This window comes from Aquarana catesbeiana, linkage group LG11, assembly GCF_042186555.1.
Source record: "Aquarana catesbeiana isolate 2022-GZ linkage group LG11, ASM4218655v1, whole genome shotgun sequence".
In the NCBI taxonomy this organism is placed as follows: domain Eukaryota; kingdom Metazoa; phylum Chordata; class Amphibia; order Anura; family Ranidae; genus Aquarana; species Aquarana catesbeiana.
In genome coordinates, this window is record NC_133334.1 from 98,196,693 (window position 1) to 98,219,857 (window position 23,165).

Consider the following 23,165-nt stretch of genomic DNA (forward strand, 5'->3'; position numbering starts at 1 on the left):
CAGGAAAATGGGGGTAGGGGTGGGAGAGCACCCCGCTCATGAACTGTGCCAAAGCACCATGTCCCCATCTCCACAACCCTTGCCCGGTGGTTGTGGGGGTCTGCAGGCGGGGGGGCTTATCGGAATATGTAAGCCCCCTTTAAAAAGGGGGCCCACAGATCCTGCCCCCCTTATGTGAATGGGTATCGGGTACATTGGGTACATTGTACCCCTACCCATTCACCAAAAAAAGTGTCAAAAAGTAGAAACCACACTACACAGTTTTTGACAAGTCCTTTACTAAAAAAGAAAAAAAAAAAAAAAAAAGAAGAAGAAAAAAAAGTGTCCCGTTATGTCCATCTATCTTCATGGCGCCAACGGACCAGAAAAATAGAAAAACAAAAAAACCTCTGCCTCGATGGGAGGCGTCCTGCCGACTGCTGTCTTTTGGCTGTGACAGCTGTTGTATAGGCAAGGGCGGGGCCACCCAGTGATGTCATGTGCCTTCAGAGGGGGGATTGGGTCATCCAGTTGCATCAGCGGGTGGCCTGCCCTTGCCTTTATAAGAGCTGCCACAGTGAAAAAGACAGCAGTCGACGGGACACCTCCCATGGAGGTGGGGTATTTTCTTTTTTTTTTCTATTTTTCGGGTCCGTCATTGCCATGATTGAAGATGGATGGACATTGCGGGACACTTTTTTTTTTTTTTTAAATAAAGGAATTGTCAAAAACTGTTTCCTGTTTACTTTTTTGATACTTTTTTTAGTGAATGAGTAGGGGTACAATGTACCCGATACACATTCACATGGGGGGACGTGGATCTGGGGGCCCCATTGTTAAAAGGGGCTTACAGATTCTGATAAGCCCCCACCCGCAGACCCCCACAACCACCAAGCAAGGGTTGTGGGGATAAGGCCCTTATTCCCATCAACATGGGGACAAGGTGCATTGGGGGGACCCCAAAGCACCCTCCATGTGTTTAGGGCATGTGGCCTGGTACGGTTCAGGAGGGCGAGGGCCACTCTCTCGTCCCCCCCTTTTCTTGCCAGGTTGCATACTCGGATAAGGGACTGGTATGGATTTTGAGGGGACCCCCATGCCATTTTTCTTAATTGTGGCGCAGGGTTCCCCTTAAAATTTATACCAGACCTGAAGGGCTTGGTAAGGATTTTGGGTGGGGACTCCCATGCCATTTCTTTTTTTTAATTTTGGCGTGGCGTTCCCCTTAATATCCATACCAGACCTGAAGGGCCTGGTATAGACTGGGGGGGTAACTCACACTGTTTTTTTCAATGATTTTTTTATGTATAGTGCAATATATTACAGCCGTAAGCAATTTTAAATGACATTTTTTCCTTTAGAAATGTAATTTTGCTGCGGCATATTTCATTTTTATTGCTTCACTTTAAACATTATTAAAATCACTGCTCCTGAAAAAAACAGCTGTTTTAAAAACTTTACCCGGGTCCCCAAACACTTTTTGTGACAACAACTTGCATATAAGCCTTTAAAATGAACACTTGATTTTTCACGTTCGTCCCATAGACTTTAACGGTGTTCGCATGTTCACACAAATTTTTTGTCTGTTCGCATGTTCTGGTGCAAACTGAACTGGGGGGGGGGGGGGGGGGTGTTTGGCTCACCTCTAGTAGATGAGTGCAACTTATAGATAGCACCCATCTTTATGCTTCATTCATCTGATTACTCATTTGTTACTCTCCAAGTATTTTTGTAAGGCCATCATCTCCTTGTCCTGAGGTTCTCTCATAGACCTCCACAGACAATCATAATCTATTAAAAAAATAAGCCATCTACAGAGTGCTGTTTAAACTAGCCATAGATGGTTTGAATCTCGGCCGTTTCAGCAGAACCCATTTTTGTTCTGTAAATTATATTTTTAGATTTGAACCATGTATGGGCAGGATAAATGTACCCAAGCTAATTGATTGAGCAACTTGGGTACAACCATTCTGCCAGATTTTACATGTGATTATTGCAAGTAGCTGATATAGCCGCTAGTAATAATCACTGTCTTCTCCCGGCAGAAATGCCTTCCCCCGCCATCCGCCAGGAGAAGACAATGCCTCAGCAGGAGAGATTCCCACATTAACGATGTCTGTGTTGATGGTGGAATCAAGCAAATTTCTTTCCTGCAACTGATGCTTGCAGGAAGGAAATGTGCTCCGTCTATGGCCAGCCTCACAGGAGTTACTGAGATTGTAAATAAAAAAAATCTGTTGCATTTAATCTGTAATAAATGTTTTCTTTTCCAAATATTTATTCTTATGTTTTTATCTCTGTTGAATTTTTAGGACAAAAAACAATGATAGAAATAGAAAGATGAACTAGACAGTTTTTGTAAGTTCACATTCTACATTTTTTATTAGATTAAATGCACATTATAGCCTTTTGATTGTATGCGCTCACCAGTGGGAAGAATAATCTGATAATATATATCTATAATTATGGAAACAAATCAAATAATTAAATGCTTATATATATATATATATATATATATATATATATATATATATATATATATATATATATATATATATATATATATATATATATATATATGTAATGTTCTTGTCACAGTGTATTCATTAACCAAAGCGATGTACTGTAACTTGGTTTCATATTAACATTGCTGAGGCTTGAGCAAGAGTCTAGCACTCAAATGATATAGACACTTGAGGATAAAATAGTAAGTAACATGAGATAAAGTGTAATTTTATATTAGCAAAAATAGATATTTTCTAAACAGTAAATATAGCATAGTTAAAGTGACAGCTATTAATCAAGGATCTTGTTTTACACTGACAGTTCATTCTGTGAACACACAGGCTGCGTTCCTACAGGAGCATTTTAGGACATCAGTATAGGTATAGCCAATCTTCCTTCCATTATTACACTCCAGTTGGATGTTCATAGGCATGGTTTTGGTTGCCTGGCAGCAGGTGCAGTCATGTTTCTGCATTTTTGGAAAGTTGGGGTGTCTGAAAAAATATATATAATTTTATTTGAAAGTCTATATTTATTATGAACAATATAATGATACTCAAATATGAAAGGACTAGGTCTTGCTCAGAACACACACGATGACACTCTGACATCAATAACCCCCACCATATGTATACTTCATGTCTCTGTGGTCCTTACCAGCTTTAAACAGTTATTTACATTACTGGAACATGCAACATAATCAGTGTGAATTAATTTAGTTTACCAAACTATCATAGCCTTATTGGTTTTAACAGTTATTGTAAAAATAAATCTTGTAATGGTTATATTAATTTCATAGTTTGTACTCAGCAATTCTTTGAGAATTTCCTTGTATGTGAGGACAGCAAGGGATCACCCACAACCTGAAGGGTAGTGTTGGGCAAACGGTTTGACCCGAACATGAGTTCGGGTCGAACACTGGCTGTCCAACATTGTTCCTCCAACACCCGAATTTGCAGGGTGTCTGGCGGGTGTTCACCCCGCTGAACGTCCTGCAATGCGCTGAGCGCTGCACAGTATAAGCTGGTTGTTAAGGAGCAGGCCGTATAAGGGTCTGGTATGGATTTTGGGGGGACCCCATGCCATTTTTTTCTTTATTTTTTCAATAGCTAGGTGCCAGCAATTCCAACCGCGAGTCATTTTAAATGGGATTTGACTTGTTTTTTTTTTGCTTTGGAAATTTAATTTTTGCTGCAGCATGTTCTATATATTCTACAGAGGCACCACTTTACAGGTAGACTAAGGGGACCCCCCAGACACTATATTTAAATGGATTTTTCATTTTTATTGTTGCACTTTAAGCATCATTAATACCACTGCTCCTGAAAAAAATGATTGTTTTTAATAATTTTTGCATTGATACATGTCCCCCAGGGCAGTACCCAGACCCCCGTACCCCTGTTGTGGCCAATTACTTGCATATAAGCCTTCAAAACGGGCACTTTTAATCTCTCCTGTTCGGCTTCCATAGACTTTAATGGGGTTCAGGTTAGAACTTTTCACCTGTTCAGGAGTTCTGCTGCAAACCAAACAGGGGGGTGTTTGGCCCATCTCTACTGAAGGGGAAAAGAAAGCCAGAGCCCACAGGAGCAAGGAGTAAGGTAGGTATTACATCTTAGCCATCATCCCCTAGAAGTAATGTGCATTTAACCCACTATAGGGTTAGTTTTTTGGGTTTTTTTTTTTTTTTAATTCCTTGAGTTGGGATTTAACATGGAAAAAAAAAATTAAGTAATTCACTTTGAAATTTGACTCACACTGTAAGCTGTAAGAAATAATGATCCTGTACTCACTGCAGTGAGTGCTGGCCAGGGAAGGAGCTTGTCTAGGCTCCCAACGATAATGTAACAGATCGTTTGTCCCAAGAGCCACACATCAATGCAGACCCGCTTGTGGTAAAGTGAATGGCAGTCTCAACCGGGACTCCTGCCAGGCCATTCACTTTACCACAAGCGCGTCTGCATTGATGTGAGGCTCTCGGGACATACCCTCTGTTACATTATGGTTTGGAGCTTTGATTCAAACTCTCAGCCTCATCTCAAATTTTCGAAACAACTGCCATTTTATTCTAACACTATTTCTGTGATTCCCTCTGCAGTTTGCAATGCTTAGACACTTAGGACTCAATCAAAAAAGGAATTACTTCTGTACTTTTTTTTTTTACAAAAAGATATGTCAGTGATAAATACACTGTGCAGTTCTCAAATAATGCCTTCATCAGGCAACATTTTAAGGAGCAGACAAAAAACAAACATCTACGCTCCCCTCCATGCTGCAGCATCGGTGGTTAATCCAAGAACTAAGAGATAACATGACCACTAATCGCTCAGTTCTCAAACAGCTCTGAGCAAAGAACGATGATTATCAGTCATTGTCTCTGCTCTGTCCCTCCAGTACTCACTGGATTTCCAGGCTGGTGAGGGGGCAGGATCATCTGGCTCCAGAGCCGGATATCAATCAGGCAGCTGGGTGGATCCTGACAATATGGTCCGGATTCTTCCAGAACCTGGAGGGGCTCTGTGATGCTAAAGCCTGCTGTTGGCTGATTCTTGGTCACCGTACAAAAGTAAGTGCACTCCTGACCCAGAAGAGAGGTATGATCAAAAAAGCTGTGGCCATACTTCTCTTTTAATTTAATTACCTATTGGTATGGGACAGTAAAGCTCTCCCCCTGCTCTATGAAGACACAACTACTATTGCTACTACTTTTGATAATTAACAACACATCTCAGTTCCCGTTTCAAAGTGAAAAACATGCAATTAAAATGTAGAAACGTGTGCCCCTATGGACAAACAGTAGGTATATCAGTTTATACATATGCCTTGCATGCCTTTAACGTAAGGTTGCTATACAGCATATAATCATTTGATGGTTATCATAGGATTTTGATAGAAATGTCTTTAAAGGGCCTGCTGACCTCATCTGCCATTTTGGGCCCACCTTTAAAAGTAAAACAGATTGGTCATTAGACTATTGTTCTCTTGTATTAGAGGCATTGGATTCAGAGGCGTAACTAGAACCTTCAGGGCCCCGGTGCAAGAAATCATAAAGGGCCCCTTGTCCCCCGGCCATGGCCCCCCCATGATGGCGAAACACCAGGGCCTGATTGCAAGTACGACCTTTGTGACCCGGTAGTTCCATCACAGGTGTCAGTAGTTTTATTTTTGTTATTTTATTTGTTTATTCCTTTTGACCATTTTATTTCATTTACTTTTACAATTTTATCTTTTATTATTTTTTACAATATTTTATGAGCCCTGTTGCGGGCTTTGGTGTAATATCAGGGGTCTAAGCAGACCTCTGGTGTTCCCCCTTTGAGACAGAGAAAGCAGACTGAGGACACAGCCCTCAATCTCCATATCTGCAGTCTCAGCTGCACAGAATGAATGGACAGGAATAGCTCTGTACAGAACTTTCCCTTTATTTGAAGCATAGTAAACACAGTTTATTTTGCCTCAGTTATGAATGAACAGAGTCAGCGATCAGTGTGGATCACTGACTTTAATCATTACGGCAGGGAAAGGGCTGGTAAATGACACATTTACCAGCCCCTTCCCCGTTCTCCATCCTGACACATCCCCCGCAGCAGCTGGCAAGAGAGGGGGGAAGCTGGCAGTGTTGTTGGGGGCGGGGGGAGTTGAGGGAGCCAGGGGGTACACAGGGGCCTGGAGGGAAGCAAGAGCTGGATAGGAGGGGTAGTGAGAGCGACATGTAGAGGAACGGATCCCCTCCATTTTTCCTCCCGTAGCTGTTGAAAGGCTGCAGGAGTAAAATGGAGGGGATTGGTTGCTTTATATGCCACCTCCACTATCCCCCCTCTAGATGCTGTAATTGCAATCCCTGTACATACGCCCCTGTCCTTTTCACCCTAGAACAAATCCACTCCACTCCCCTAATCCTCTGAAGCGCAAGTTTTCTTAATCCCCCTTCCCAGCTCAACACCCCTCCAGAGCGACACAAATCCCCCCTCCCCCTAATGTTTCAGCTTGGGCACCAGGGGCACTTGCCCCGCATCTCTTACAGGGTGCCAGGGGTCCCAGATGCTGCAATTGCCCCCTCTGAGACAGATGGCATCTCTTTGATTGGGGGGGTAAGAGGATATGTGCTGGGGGGGCGCTTTGGAAGGGGACAGGACTTACAAGGTGTGGTGTCAAATCAGACTCCACCAGCCCCCCCCCACATATCCACTTATCCCCCACTCATCACTCCTCCTGGTGTATTTTCGTTAACCCCCCCTCTGAGTTACTATTGTCCCCCTCCTCTGAATACATAAAAACACACAGACCTCAGCAGCGCGGCTCTTCCAGTTCTATACTCCTCTTGTCTGTATATGTACAGGAGAACATCGGAGGCAAGGAGGAGGAGCCGGCTTCAGTGAGGTCTGCAAGGTGTGCAGCCAATCAGCGGGGAGACATGCTGGCTGCCACAGAGGGGGCGATCGCTGCATGTATGTGACACGGGGCACCCCGCAAGTGATGTGGGGCAGATGTCACGAGTGCCCACGCTGCTGCACCCCATTAGCCAGAGAACTGGAGTTCAGTGCCGGAGCTTGCTCCCCAGCACTGTGCTCCGGGAATTAGCTCAACGTGTTTAAAACTGATTTTGCTGGGGGAGGGACCCAGGGCCCCCCCACGATGGCGGAACGACAGGGCCCAGTCGCAACGGCAACTGCTGCAACCCTGATAATTCCGCCACTGATTGGATTTGATTTACTAAAGGCAAACAGATTGTTCACTTTGCAAAATAATTTGCAAAAGGATTTCCCTTTGATTAGTGAATGTGATGAGAATTCACTTTGAAAAAAATACCCCACCATGTGCAAGAAAATATATACAACAAAAAAAACCAAATAAACAAAAACTGTATTTTTTGCTTGTAAATGATTGGATGATGGAAGTCAGCACAGCTTCTCCACACTCACTAAGATAAGCGATAATGCCTTTGCAAAGTGAAAATGCTCATGCAAAGTGAACAGCCCAATTGTCATAAAAAAGGCTAAAAGTACAAGCATGCTCATGGATAAGAAGTATGAAAAATGTCTTTCAGAGACTGGGTATTTTGAGATATCATTGTACAATCTGAAGTCCATGGATGTCTAAAGGTATATAGAACTGGAAGGAGAAAATACTTTTATTATATAATCCCACTGGAGAAATTACGAGTTTTGGGTGTACTTCTGCTTTAATTCACAACAGATCTCCAGAAACCTGTTCTGGGAATGTCTATCTAAGATAGGAATTCCCTTAACTTGAGAGATTTTCACTAACTTGCTGTTGTGTCTCAGGGGCAGGAAATAAAAGGAAACTCTTCCAATGGTACACAGATATCAATAAATAACCTGGCTATCTCTACTCTCTAAAAACAAATTGGCTACATATAAAATTGAAAGAGTTGCATGGCCAGAGCCATTGTGCTGCACAGTAAACTGTAGAATCTGCTCCACACCAAGAAACCATAAATCCAGATCCTCACATTCATACTGAGCTCAGAGATTATGCTTTTTTCTTATACATTTATTTTCTTAAAAACACATATTCATACCTAGAAACAGAGCTACAGTAGCCTCCACAGTTAGTAAGTGTCACATTGGCCTCACAACCACCACTTTCAATGAGCTTCCATGACTTCATTACATCACACTTGCCTGTATCAAGGGAAAACAATGGAAATTGGCAATTATATATTCTGTATTCAAAAGACACTATCCATAAATTGCATAGTTTTCAATATTTGATTCCAGAAAAGAGTCTGTGAGAATAAGAATACTGAAACTGCCATTACTGTCTTTGCTGATTTGTTTTTAAAAGGTGCAGGCTTTATTCTGTTATTCTGATCCAGTGTTCACTACCTAATAGCAGGGCCGTCTTTAATATTGATTGGACCCTGGGCAAACGTTTTCTTGGGCCCTCCCAAACAATTTCGCTCTCCAGCTGCTCTGAGACATACACTAAATAGCAGCTAGACTTAAAATCAGTTTACTGTATCAGATCAGGCAGCGATTGTGATTGGTTGCCAGAGGTAACAGTATATCATTACCGCTTACTGACTGGTTCCTAGAGGTTACAGCACAAATTACGGCTCACTGATTAATTGCTAGATGTTACAGCACATGATTTCTGCTTGTTGATTGGTTTCTAGAGATTACTGTACAGTGATACTGCTCACTGATTGGTTGCTAGGGGTTACAGCACATCATCTGCTCACCGCAGAGGGCATGATCTACATATGATTGCCGCCTTTATTTACATATCTATGCCGCTGGGTGCAGCTATTTACATATGAATGCCGCTGCTATTTACATATGATTGCTGGTTATTTACATGTAAACACAGGGTCTGCAGGTGAGTCATTTGTACAAAACAATAGGGCAGAGCTGGGCAGCATTAGTAGTAGTACTTCACACTGAGATATCAGGACACAGCACGGGACTAAAACTTCAAGGGACAAGGGAATTTAAACTGGGATAGTTGGCAAGTATGAGGCAGCTGCTTTGGGCCCAACAACAATGGCAGGGCCCAGGGCAGCTGCCCCTTTTGCCCTGCCTAAAAGACGGCCCTGCCTAATAGAATACTGTAAGAAGTATGCTCTGTGAAGTTTGCACAATGCAATCTCCAGCTCAACATATTTCTTCCAGGGCTGTAACTTGCTTGATATGCCATGATCAGGATGACAGCCTTGGAGCCTGAATTATTATAAAGAAAATAGCAAGCCACATATTTTACTTCTGGTCTCACTCATTTCCCTTTGAATAGTTTCAAACTTTATATTTAGTATACTATAAATGTCTTGTATTTATTTAGAAAAGATTCAGTTAATGTCACTTTGTATTTTGCATAGAATATACAGCTTGATAATAAATTTCGTTTTAACGCCTAGTTATTCAGTTAAGATCACCTAAGTGCATTCCAGTAACATCAAAACAAGGATGTTTAAAATTTTCCAGTTCATTTCCTTTAAAAATCAGCCACAGTCCAAGTAGAGAAGCCTGTTTGCTGCCAACATGCTGCAGAGAATGGCCCTTGTTCTCTGTGTGGAAGCAGTGGTCTCTCTGTAGAGGTCCAAAACATCCCCTGCTGAGTCAAACATATTCCTCTGCAATCAGAAAATTGCTGACTACCTGTCTGTCTGTCTGTCTGGTCTGCTTTCTACAGAAAAACAAACTTTGCACACATTTTGTTGTGATAGACCTGGAAGGTATTTATGTGATTCAATGTGAAAGTTAAAGCGGAGTTACACTTGTTTTTTTGTTTATTAAAAGTCAACAGCTAAAAAAAGTGTAGCTGCTGACTTTTAATATACACACACTCACCTGTCCCATAGTCCAGCGATGCCGCTGCCCGAAGCCTCGCTTATCTCCCCCTCCTGTCCACGGTGCCAGCATTGCAAGTGTGGGCACCCAGCTGTGACAGCTTGTATTTTCAAAGCCCAGTACACACTGCGCATACGCGAGTCACGCTGCATGTCCTGAATGGCCGGGCAATCTTCTAGGACCTGTGACGTGTCCCAGAAGATTGCAGGGAGGGAGAGGGAGAGGAGGAGTCGCCTAGGAGGCCGAGCGGAAGTGGGAGCTGGGTACCTGTTAAAACTAGGTACCCCCCACCAAAAAAAAAAAAAAGACACGCCAAATGTCCTTATGCCTCGTACACACGGTCGGACATTGATCGGACATTACGACAACAAAATCCATGGATTTTTTCCGACGGATGTTGGCTCAAACTTGTCTTGCATACACACGGTCACACAAAGTTGTCGGAAAATCCGATCGTTCTGAACGCGGTGACGTAAAACACGTACGTCGGGACTATAAACAGGGCAGTAGCCAATAGCTTCCGTCTCTTAATTTATTCTGAGCATGCGTCACACTTTGTGCATCGGATTTGTGTACACACGATCGGAATTTCCGACAACAGATTTTGTTGTCGGAAAATTTTATAGCAAACTCTCAAACTTTGTGTGTCGGAAATTCTGATGGAAAATGTGTGATGGAGCCTACACACGGTCGGAATTTCCGACAACAAGGTCCTATCACACATTTTCCGTCGGAAAATCTGACCGTGTTTACGGGGCATTAGAGTGGAAATTCTACTTTTGGGTGGAACTCCGCTTTAAATTGAGCTTTAATACTTCAAAGTTTTTCATTTTTCTAAAATTGGTATCTCAATTTCCAGTTATTGAAGCATCAACCTGTTTCCCTGATGCTAGGTTCTTTCTAATTGCCTGGCAGTTTATTTTACTTGTTTGTATATGGGTGGATAAAAGGAAGTGCAGAGCTGATGTTACAGATAGACAAAATCTGGTAAAAGATGAACAATCAAAATTATTCAGATAAGTCCATAAAGTCCTTAGATGGATTGTAAATGGTGCTCATAAAGAAATGTGACATAGAGACAGCATCTTACCAATTAAATTTTACCTTACAGTCAGAAAGTGCAGTCTGATATCAACCTTCAGAAATGGAACAGCTCTCAAGATCTCTCTTGGGCAAACAAATACAAAAGTTGTTCCTATCCTGATGACCATCGGGACTTCCAATAAGTAATAGTAAAAAAGAAAGAAAGACTTATCTCATAGTGCAGTAGGTTTGTTAAAAGTAACCATTTATTTCAAGTAAAAATGATGCACTCACATTTAAAACCATAGAAAATCGCATAGGAATGTTTCCAACCAAAAAGGTGGCTGCTGCGTCTGGTGCGCGATGACATCACCCACCAAGACTCAACCATACATGTTTCACCATCAATGACATTGTGGAGTCATGGCAGGTGATGTCATCGCACACTTTTCTATGGTTTTAAATGTGAGTGCATCATTTTTAATTAAAATAAATGGTTACTTTTAACAAACCTACTGCACTATGAGATACTTCTACCTTTCTTTTTGACTATCACCTATTGTAAATCCTGATGGTCATCAGGATAGGAACAAGTATCGGATTTATTTACCCAGGGGAGATCGCGGTGATGTGTTCCATTTCTGAATAGAGATTTTTTCATTTGTAAAAGGCTGTCCATGTGGTTTGATGGTGAAGGTCTCTATGTCACATTTATTTAAGAACACCGTTTACAATCCATCTAAGGACTTTATGTACTTATCTGAATCATTTTTGTTGTTTTGCACCTCTTTTGTACATCTTTAACCAGATTTTGTCTATCTGTAACATTAGCACTGTACTTGCTTTTATCCAACTTTGTCTGTATTGTCGTATGCAATATTGTGTCAGCTGCTTGTTTTTTGTCAGTTGAGCCTTAGCGCAAGAATTATTTGTGATTTATTATTTGTATAGAGCTGACACTTTTTCAAAGCATTAAACTATTTTCTGTATTTTTGGGGCTCACAACCTTGAAGTACATTTAGATCTGCTTATGACCTACTGTATGCTCTGATTGTTTACTTGGCCTACTATACTGCCCATGCCTTTTTTTCTAGGCTTTTAGGAACTATGCAGTAAAATTAAAACAGTAGAAAGTCAACATTAACTTACGCGGCTCACAGAACTGTATTGTACAACATCCATCAGAACTTGTAAAATTAACCAGAATACCCTGAGAAAGTACAAAAAAACATAATCCCATAATTTTTTTTATCAGTAGTGCAAGCTAAAATATAATCATCACATGCTATCTTTTTTCAATTTAGAATGAGTGGTATAAAATATTCAAACCAAAATATACAATAGTACACCTCGGATGTGGCACTAGTAGCACAGATATCAACAAGTGTTACCTGTATTTTGTTACACAGAAGGTTACGCATCAAGAGATGGTCAGGAGACTTATATTTGCGGAAGATTATGGCAAAAAAAAACAGAACAGAAAATTGTGGCTGCCTCAAAACATTTAGTGGTAATATGCGCACTACTAATTTTTGTTTTAAAGTTGGCCCAGCCCTAGAAGAAACCCCTGTGCCCATCTGGAGGCTGCAGCTAAAGTAAAGCAGCAGTCCTTGTACAGCAGTTGGAACCCCCCTACTGAGTTACAACTACAGCCTAGCAATTAGTAATGCTCTCTCCCTGAAGTAAGGTAACTACCACAATATTATTATTATTATTATTATTATTATTATAGGTTTTTATATATTTCTGACATATTATGCAGCTCTTTCACATGCACATAGCACTAATACTATACTATACTATACTATACTATACTATACTATACTATACTACTATTATAGCATCCCTCATAGTTATGAAGTCCAGTGGATGGTGAAGAGTGGAATTCAGCAAGGACCACTGTCCTTGTTTCGGAACAGCTGGAGGGCCGCCAGTTTGGGACCCCTGCACTACCCAACAATATGCAGGAGAACCTTTGACAGTCTATCAATTTACAAGTGAGCTTTTCACTGTCCGCTAATATACTGGAGAGCTTTTCACTATCTATACAAGGATGCTCTACACTATACAACAATATACAGGGGAGCCTTTCAATATCCGCCAATATATATAGGGGCTTTCCACTGTCCACCAATATACTAGGGAGCTTTCCCCTCACTATATACATGGGGATTTCTACTGTCCACCAATATACTAGGGAGCTTTCCCCTCACTACATACATGGGGTTTTCAACTGTCCACAAATATACTAAGGAGCTTTCCTCTCACTACATACATGGGGTTTTCCACTGTCCACCAACATAAAGGGCTCCTTTCTAAAATTACTAATATGTGGAACAACTGTTTGGGGCTTTTATTATGTGTTTGGGCGGGGGGGTAGCAGGTTCCAGTTCAGTAGACTCTGAAATGTCATTCTTGTGGGCCACTATCTGTACATGTATTCAAAAACCTAAATAGCTACATGGCTACTGAGATCTGTTTTAACCACTGCATTTACACTGGCCTTGAGTGTATCGGGGATTTATTAAAGACATATGACTAACACTGGCCATCAATGTAAAGAAAGCCACAGCAACATTAAAGGCTGTCATTGACCACCAATGTAATAGGGTTGCTAGCAGGGTTGCACTCTAGATCACTGGCCACCAATGGAAAGAGCTAAGTTCAGCAGACAAAAAAAGGTTTCAGCAGAAGTAGTTAGCCAGTGAAAAAAATTCCAATAAAATTTAGCAATGGGGCCTTATAATGTATCTATGTACCCTAGTAGAAAAAAAAAATCTTCTCTAATGCACAAAAATAATTTACATTTAACTCTTTCACATTCTATCTAAAATAACATAACAAAACCCCTATAGTTCAATTTTTTAGTTTGTGAGCTGCTGGTTGATCATAATGGCTATCAAGTAGGTTAATGAGACATCTACATTTATAGTTGGGTATCACCCCGTGCATACCTCCCAACTTTTTGAGATGGGAACGAGGGACACCTATTGGCAAAATTATGTAGGCATAGGACGCACACCCCTATCACGCCCCCTTAAAGAGGAACTTCAGTCATTTTATTTATCTTTTCATCTATTAAATCCTCTGTTCTTGTTGTTTTAACTTTGGATAGTAAAATATTTCTGCCAGTAAATACCTTTTACAGTCCACTTCCTGTTTCTTGTCTGGTAAAAAGCCTAGGCTTATGACATCATGCACAGCTCTCTCTCTCACTCTCTTGAGAGTTTCCCAGAAAGGGAGGGGATGAGTCATAAGAGGGTCAATGAGAGTTGCAGAGCTGGATGTGTGACTCTGTGTGTCTGTGTAAATCCAGGAAGTGAACAGGCAGCAGCTTCAGCTGCCCACAGTTAAAATGGTTGCAGCCAGACTTAGTGGAGGGAGATTTCTGCAGCATATTTGGCAAGTACAGAATCACAGTTTATATAAAATAATATGCAAAGTGGTTGGAGGGAAGTTTAGAATGGCAAAGATGTTTTTATTACAAATTATGTTAGCAGACTGCAGTTCCTCTTTAACCACATGCTGACCGTATAATTACATATACAGCGGCAGAGTGGCTCTCCTACACTGGATCACGTACATAGTACGTGATCCGGGCGCTCGGGCAGGGGGCGCTCATGTGGCCACTGGCCTAGCTGTGCTGTGATTCCTTACAGCACATTTCGATCATCAGGTTCCAGCCAATGATTGACTGTCGGGGCCTGGTGATTGGCACTGAACAGAGCTCTGTCATTATAAACAATGCAGACCTGTGTTCAAAAATAGTAGATCTTGTTGTTTTTTCATTTCCTGCTAAGCAGGGAAAAAAAACCCAACAAGATCATTAGTAAAAGCAGCACACATTGCACATAGTTAGGCACACAGTTGACCCCTTGATCGCCCTAGATGTTAACCCCTTCTTACCCAGTGTCATTATTACTGTGACAGTGTATTTTATTAGCACTGACCACTGTAATAACGTCACATTTTATTAGCACTGATCACTCTATTAATGTCACTGGTGATGTCAGCCCCCCCCAGCGTCAGTTAGTGTTAGATTGGTTGCTGTACTATCGCAGCCCTGTTATGAGTCACTGATCACTGCAATTAGAATGACAAAAAAATAAATTAATACAATTTGCAGTAATATATCTCATAGTTTGTAGACACTATAACTTTCACTCAAACCAATCAATACACACTTATTGGGGGGCTTTTTAACCAAAGACATGTAAAAGAATCCATTTTAGACAAAATATTTGAAGAGATTTGATTTTCACATTTTTTTATTGGATATGTTTTATAAGAGAAAGTAAAAAATAGTTAAAAATTGTCAGTGCTTCTTTTTGTTTATATCACAATAAAATAAAAAACCCAGGGGTGATCAGATATCCCCAAAAAGAAAGCTCTATTTGTGTGAAAAAAAATTATATATATTTTGTTTGGGTACAGCACTGCATGACCGCGCAATCACCAGTTAGAGTACAGCAGTGCCAAATAGCAAAAAATGGCCTGGTCAGGGTAAAATCTTCCAGCAGTCAAGTGGTTAAAGGAGAATTATACCAAAAAAAAAAAAGATTACACTCACAAGTGCTTTTTACCACTTCTATTCCTTTATACTGGCTTTTGCAATTTACAAATGCAGCAATTTAGAAATTGGATGAAAGGTTTAGGGCTTTTTAAACAATAGTGGATTCTATATACAACTATATACAGTGCGGATCCTGACCTCCCTGGGGCCCTAAGCAAAATTCTGCTAAGGGGATCTCTACCTGACCCGTGATGCCGTGAGCTATGTAAACCATTTGCCATTGCCACACAGTCACACCTGACACTTCAGTGCTCCCAATACAATCCACAAAAGTACAACAATATAGAACAGACATGTATATAATAAACGTGTGTGAATATATATATATATATATATATATATATATATATATATTATATATATATATCGTTACATATCTGAGTGCGGATCCCCCACTTACATCAGGGTCCCCAGAGATCCCCCACTTACATCAAGGCCCTTAGCGAGCCCCTCCTTACATCAGCCTCACCAGTGCCCATCAATGCAGCCTCACTGTGCCCATCAATATAGCCTCACTGTGCCCATCATTGCAGCCTTACTGTGCCCATCATTGCAGCCTCACTGTGCCTGTCAATGCAGCCTCATTGTACCCATTCATGCAGCCTCACTGTGCCGTCAATGCAGCCTCACTGTGCCCATCCATGCAGCCTCACTGTGCCCATCCATGCAGCCTCACTGTGCTCATCATTGCCACATTACCGTGCCAATCATTGCTGTCTCACCGTGCCAATCAATGTAGCCTCATCGTGCCCATCATTGTCACCTCACCGTGCCAACTAATGTAGCCTCACTGTGCCCATCATTGCAGCCTTACTTTGCCCATCATTGCCACCTTACTGTGCCAATCATTGCCGCCTCACCATGCCAATCAATGTAGCATCAACGTGCCAATCATTGCTGCATCACCGTGCCCATCAGTGTAGCCTTATTGTGCCCATCATTGCCACCTCACCATGCCCATCATTGCAGCCTTATTATGCCCATCATTGCCGCCTCACTAAGCCCATCATTGCAACCTTACTGTGCCCATCATTGCCACCTCACTGTGCCAATCAATGTAGCATCACCGTGCCCATCATTGCCTCATCACCATTCCCATCATTGCAGCCTTATTGTGCCCATCATTGTAGCCTTACTATGCCCATCATTGTCGCCTCCCCATGCCCATCATTGTAGCCTTACTGTGCCCCTCATTGCCACCTCCGCATGCCAATCAATGTAGCTTCACTGTGCCCATTGTTGCCGCCTCACTGTGCCAATCATTGCTGCCTTACCGTGCCAATCAATGTAGCCTTACTGTGCCCATCATTGCTGCCTTACTGTGCCAATCATTTCTGCCTCACTGTGCCAATCAATGTAGCCTTACTGTGCCCATCATTGCTGTCTTACCATGCCAATCATTGCCGCCTCACCAGTTAGTGCCAGTGGATTACGTACAGGCACAGCGTGCATCTCACGCTTTGTCACGGAGCCTATTGTGAAAGGTTCAGTCGCGCTGTGACAAAAGTCCCGCCCTCCTCCTAGACCAGCTCGTGTGATAGACAGAACACTGCATCTATCACACGAGCTGGTCTAGGAGGAGGATGGGACCTTTGTCACAGCGCAACTTCAGACTGAGCTCCGTGACACAGCGGGTCTCTGCTTTGAGCTACGCTGCAGCCACAGCATAGCTCGAAGCGGCCCCATAGCAGGCAGCCTACCGGGAAATGTCCCAGTATCCCGGTAGGCCAGTCCGGCCCTGAGCAGAGCCGATCCACCCTTGGGGGCCCCCCCACAGTGACGGGACCTACGCCGCTTGCGTAGTGAGCGTATAGGGCGGATCGGCTCTGACTATATAAATCAGACCGAAATGAGGAACAAATGAGGAGGAAAGAGGGACAGAGGGACTTTGTTCCAAATCAGGGACATTCCCTCGAAATCAGAGACAGTTGGGAGCTATGCAAGTGTTATGATTTCAAATCAATTTTCACTGGAAAATGCTTTAAAGTGTCTATTTTTTATTAGTGGAAAAGAACATTCTTTTCCTATCTCCAGTGCTCTGTACCAATGTTTCTCAACTCCAGTCTTCAAGTTATGTCAGGTCATGTTTTCAGGATTTCCCTCAGATGAAATGGCTGTGCTAATTACTAAGGCAGTGAAACTGATCAAATCACCTGTGCAAAATAATAGGTAGCCTGAAAATATGACCTTTTGGTCAGGTAATTGGGGACTGGAGTTGAAAAACATTGCTATATACCAGGAGTCTCCAAACCTTTTAAACAAAGGGCCAGTTTACTGTCTTTCAGACTTCAGGGGGGCTGGACTAGGGCCAGTGGGAGTAGAAAATGTACTTGCATTCAGTGGAAGTAAACAATGCCCTATCTTTGGTGTCAGTGGGAGGAATAGTGCCTTACTGTCGGTGTCAATGGAAGAAATTCCGCCCCATTGTTGGTGACAGTAGGAGGAATTGTGCCCTTACATTGGTATCAATGGAAGGAATTATACCCCATTGTTGGTATCAAGGGAAGGAATTATGCCCCATCATTGGTGTCAATGGAAGGAATTGTGCCCCACAGTTTGTGTCAGTGGGAGGAAATGTGCCCCATTTTTGGTGTCAGCGACAGGAATTATTTCCCATTGTTGGTGTCAGTGAATGGAATAGTACCCCAAGGGCCGGATAAAAGCAAGCAAAGAGCCGCATCTGGCCCCTGGGCCACAGTTTGGAGACCGCTGCTCTATACCATAATAGATGAGTAACTGCCACATTCTCATTTATTGCATCTTCACACAGAATAATTGCATTGCAGAATAAGAGAGTGTATAGGTCTGACTAGGTCAGTTAGAGTGTACTGGAAAGTGTGGTTAAACTCTGGTGCCTACAGGACTATGGAGTCATATTTAGATATACTACACAACTGCTATAACAAGATATTGTGCAATGTCTATCTGACTGAAAATGTATTTCTGACTTTGATTGAGCTTTAATTTTTAAAATGTTGGATATTTCTGCATTTTGAAAAGACTGTTTGATAAATCAGCACAGATTCCTAATTTACCTTCATATTTTAAGAACAATGAAAGCATACTGTACATAAGAGATTAGAATACTGTACCTTGTCGCAGTCTAGAGGCTTTTGCCGTGGGCATGACATGACCTTTTTGACAACCATAAACGTGTCCCGCTCACAATCATAACTTGTGCAGTTGTCTCCTGGAGGGTTCCAGAAACTTCCAGGCTATAGGAAAAAAATGTTTATTTGAGCAATAAGATGCTTAAAAAGACCAGAATTGTTTAATTAAACATAATAGTTAGAAATGTAGCCTAAGGGCCACTTCACTCTGGTAATACCTCACCAGCAGCAAAATCGCCAAGGGGCAACTAATGCCGCGTACACATGATCAGGATTTTGGTCGGAAAAAGATATGATGGATTTTCCGACAGGATTCCGCTTAAGCTTGCCTTGCATACACACGGTCACACAAAAGTTCGCTGAACTTTTGACCGTCAAGAACGCAGTGACGTACAACACTACGAGGAGCCGAGAAAATTAAGTTCAATGCTTCCGAGCATGCGTTGAATTGTTTTCGAGCATGCATAGGAATTTTGCACGTCGGAATTGCTACAGACAATCGTATTTTCGGATAGGAACTTTTTCCAACCGAAAAATTGAGAACATGCTCTCAATCTTTTGCTGGCTGGAATTCGGCCAGCAAAAGTCCGATGGAGCATACACACGGTCGCATTTTCCGACCAAAAGCTCTCATCGGTCTTTTGCTGGCCAAATTTCTGATCGTGTGTACGTGGCATAACACTTTCCCTAATGGGTGTCGCAAGGTAGTAGCAACCGAGATGTCTAATTGGTTCAAATAGCAAGACAGCGGAGCCATAGATGGTAAGCCTCAGATCTCTAGTGCGACATGATGCTCGTTTAATAAAAAGATCTAATTATTAAATCGTGAAGCGAGAACCCTATGCTTGCGCTTGTGTACATTTTATTCTCTCTCTGTTTTGGATTTCTATTATGCATTTCTTATCGCTGGCCTTTGCTCCAGAATCCCTAGATGCAAACAGTAGCCTATACAAGTGTGAACTTTACTGGCAAGTAACAAAAAACAGTGGACACAACCTATCAACCTCTTGTAAAGCAATTTTACAAAATCAAATGAATGATGATCAGTAGTTGAATTTCAATATATTGACTCAAAATATGACTTGCGGTAGCTTGCTGAAAATCTGAGGCCTCACAACAACCACATATGTGGGACTAATATGACACAACTAGTGGTAGCATGGTTCACTCAGTATCTGCAAACATCAGCCTTCAACATATTACTCCCCTGTGAGCTGAGACATTCAGTACATGCTTCCGAGCATGCGTTGAATTGTTTTCGAGCATGCATAGGAATTTTGCACGTCGGAATTGCTACTGACAATCGTATTTTCGGATAGGAACTTTTTCCAACCGAAAAATTGAGAACATGCTCTCAATCTTTTGCTGGCTGGAATTCGGCCAGCAAAAGTCCGATGGAGCATACACACGGTTGTATTTTCCGACCAAAAGCTCTCATCGGTCTTTTGCTGGCCAAATTTCTGATCGTGTGTACGTGGCATAACACATTCCCTAATGGGTGTCGCAAGGTAGTAGCAACCGAGATGTCTATTTGGTTCAAATAGCAAGACAGCGGAGCCATAGATGGTAAGCCTCAGATCTCTAGTGCGACATGATGCTCGTTTAATAAAAAGATCTAATTATTAAATCGTGAAGCGAGAACCCTATGCTTGCTCTTGTGTACATTTTATTCTCTCTCTGTTTTGGATTTCTATTATGCATCTCTTATCGCTGGCCTTTGCTCCAGAATCCCTAGATGCAAACAGTAGCCTATACAAGTGTGAACTTTACTGGCAAGTAACAAAAACCAGTGGACACAACCTATCAACCTCTTGTAAAGCAATTTTACAAAATCAAATGAATGATGGTCAGTAGTTGAATTTCAATATATTGACTCAAAATACGAGGCCTCACAACAACCACATATGTGGGACTAATATGACACAACTAGTGGTAGCCTGGTTCACTCAGTATCTGCAAACATCAGCCTTCAACATATTACTCCCCTGTTAGCTGAGACATTCAGTACAATAATTTTTTTGATCCACATCATGCCTACTAGTTTAAAAACCTAAACAACATCAAGCAGGAGTGAACACTTTTAAACAGTTTTCTGTGTGGTGTTGTAGGTAGCTAATCTGAACAGTTCACACACATTTTGCTCTCATATTGTACCAAACATAATTGAAATATGATCAAAACATACCTTAATTTGCACAGTGTTATTTAGCACACAAAATTCCTGGACACACTTGCCGCAGCACTGTCCTTCTACTTTTTTGTATGTATACCCCTGAAAAAAAAGAGATAAAATTAACTGTTAGTTGCCGGTTCCTAATTTAAAATATTAATAGGACAAGAATGTAGTAGTGTTTTTCAACTTCTTTAAAGTGGCACTCCAGGAAGAGCTTAGGGTACAACTGTCACTACAAATAAGGTGATTAATGTAAGCAACACCATGTCAAAATTGTTTACAGGAGGTTTGCCTTCACTTCACTTTAGGAAGCACAGAGCATTTCCCACTGAAAAGCTAATTATGGAATTGCACTGGTAGCATCCCTGAATTTTGAGGGCATGCTGCAAGAATGGGTTTTTAAGTGAGTCATACATCTGGGTACATGGTGATGCCTGGATTGCATGAATGACCCTCTTTCTACCTGTTGCCTATGGTGACAGGTTTGAATATATCATATTTTGTGATGTGGGATCCTTAATTGCATGCTATATTGTTTTCAGAGTGTTTTCTCCAAGTCCAATAATCAATCTGGGTATTTGCGTGTTACATATTACCAATAATAGAACTTTAGATGTCACCACACACTCTACTTTGGTACTGGAGATGGCGGTGATAGGTAGTTAGACCTCGGTTCCAGCTTGGCTAACTCCAAGGTATTTGGAGAGTTGGACTGTTATAAGTGCTTTCTAAAACAACAACTCTATGTATAAATATGTTCTGAGCCTTTAAGAACAAAACTGACCCTCTAGAACAGTGGTTCTCAACCTTCCTAGTGCCGTGACCCCTTGATAAAATTTCCCGAGTTGTGGGGACCCCAACAGTAAAATTATTTTCGTAGCGTGGGTTGTCAGCACCCGAGGCAAGACAAGTAATTTGCGCCCCTAACCCACGGACATTTAGCGCTCCCTGAGTCCCTTCCACTTGTACAGTATTAAAACCCTTTATGGTACATTTTAGGATGTACCACTCTTTCTCTTTGTATTCCTTTCTTTCCCTTTTATCTCTCTCTATCCTAATTTCTTGTCTCCCCCCCCCATCCCTCTCTCTAGCTGTCTTTCTTGTTCTCTCTCTTATTCTTCCTCTCCCATTTTCTTTGTTCCTCCCCTTATTTTCCTCTCCCTTCCATGTATTCTCTATTTTTATTCCTTCTCTTACTCCTTGGTGTGTGTGTGTGTGTGTGTGTGTGTGTGTGTGTGTGTGTGTGTGTGTGTGTGTGTGTGTGTGGGGGGGTAATGGGATGAGTGGCAGTGCTGGGGGGTTCTGATCAGTCAACTTAGGTGCTCTTGATGATGGTCATCTGCTGATCTGAGAACTATAGTGGGGATTTTAATGGCAACTATAATCACAGGTAGTGTTACTCACTGTGTCTCCGACTTTGTGGTGTCTCGCAGCAGTGACACCTATGCCAACATTAGGAGATAGGGTCTCCTTCCGCCCCTCCCACTTCACATTCCTCACCAGTCAGCTGGCCTCTAGTCTCTGCTCCCCAGCAATGCCGTGAACTGAATGGGCGGCTGCGAAGAGGCTGAGTGGGCAGCCGTGGGCTCCAGGAAAACAGCCAAGCTGGGCGGCCGCGAAAAGGCTGGGAGAGCGGTGCGGGCTTCAGGAACAGCCCAGGATTTGGTGACCCCTGCCATTCGACCCCCGAGGGGGAACCAACCCCCAGGTTGAGAACCACTGCTCTAGAAGATATGGTTGGGCCAGATATGGTTGGGCAAATTAACACATGTGAGATAACCGTGATCTGAAAGCTCTACTGTGACCCTTCCATCTGGCCAGAGGTTCTCATACTGAGATCAAAGCTCACTTCCCATTTGACTGAACTTCCTTCTGTGAATTACATTTTTATCCAACTAGGTGGAATTCTGTTTTAAAGCTGCATCAGCACAAGAGGATCTGGACATTTTTGGGCATAGTTTACAAGTGAACATTTTGGACATAGTTTAGAAGATCAATGAGAGAGGCAGTTCAGTGCAATTTGTAAATTGCATCAGATTGCTTGTTGGCATTCATCAAACACATGGAAGATTTTTTTTTCTTGGAAGGGTTAACAAATAACACACTTAAATATTATCACTCATTTTAAAGAGATTTTGTCACCAGACCATTTATTTCAACAGCTTCTTGTGAAATTATATGTGCATTTAGTGTATTTTTAATTTGTGTTATTTACCTGTAAAAGCTTCCCTGGGACTGCTGCTTGGCAGACTAATGCCCTGTACACACGGTTGGACATTGATCGGACATTCCGACAACAAAATCCATGGATTTTTTCTAACTGATGTTGGCTCAAACTTGTCTTGCATACACACGGTCGCACAAAGTTGTCGGAAAATCCGATCGTTCTGAGCGCAATGACGTAAAACATGTGTGTTGGGACTATAAACGGGACAGTAGCCAATAGCTTTCATCTCTTAATTTATTCTGAGCATGCATGGCATTTTGTGCGT

The 23,165-nt window shown here is 42.0% G+C and overlaps 1 protein-coding gene across 5 annotated transcripts in view; it reads right to left on the reverse strand.

Annotated features, from left to right (window-relative positions):
• Positions 1–2,332: 2,332 nt before the first annotated feature.
• Positions 2,333–23,165, reverse strand: part of LOC141112209 (mucin-5AC-like) — a 251,901-nt gene continuing 231,068 nt past the window's right edge. For all 5 annotated transcript variants that reach the window (XM_073604809.1, XM_073604807.1, XM_073604808.1 and 2 more), the window contains 5 exons: positions 20,686–20,772; positions 18,483–18,605; positions 11,967–12,027; positions 8,027–8,129; positions 2,333–2,978 (listed from right to left, as the gene is read on the reverse strand). In XM_073604809.1, coding sequence (XP_073460910.1) covers positions 2,807–2,978; positions 8,027–8,129; positions 11,967–12,027; positions 18,483–18,605; positions 20,686–20,772 — 546 coding nt within the window. In that variant the 3' untranslated portion in view covers positions 2,333–2,806. The remainder of the gene's footprint in view (positions 2,979–8,026; positions 8,130–11,966; positions 12,028–18,482; positions 18,606–20,685; positions 20,773–23,165) is intronic.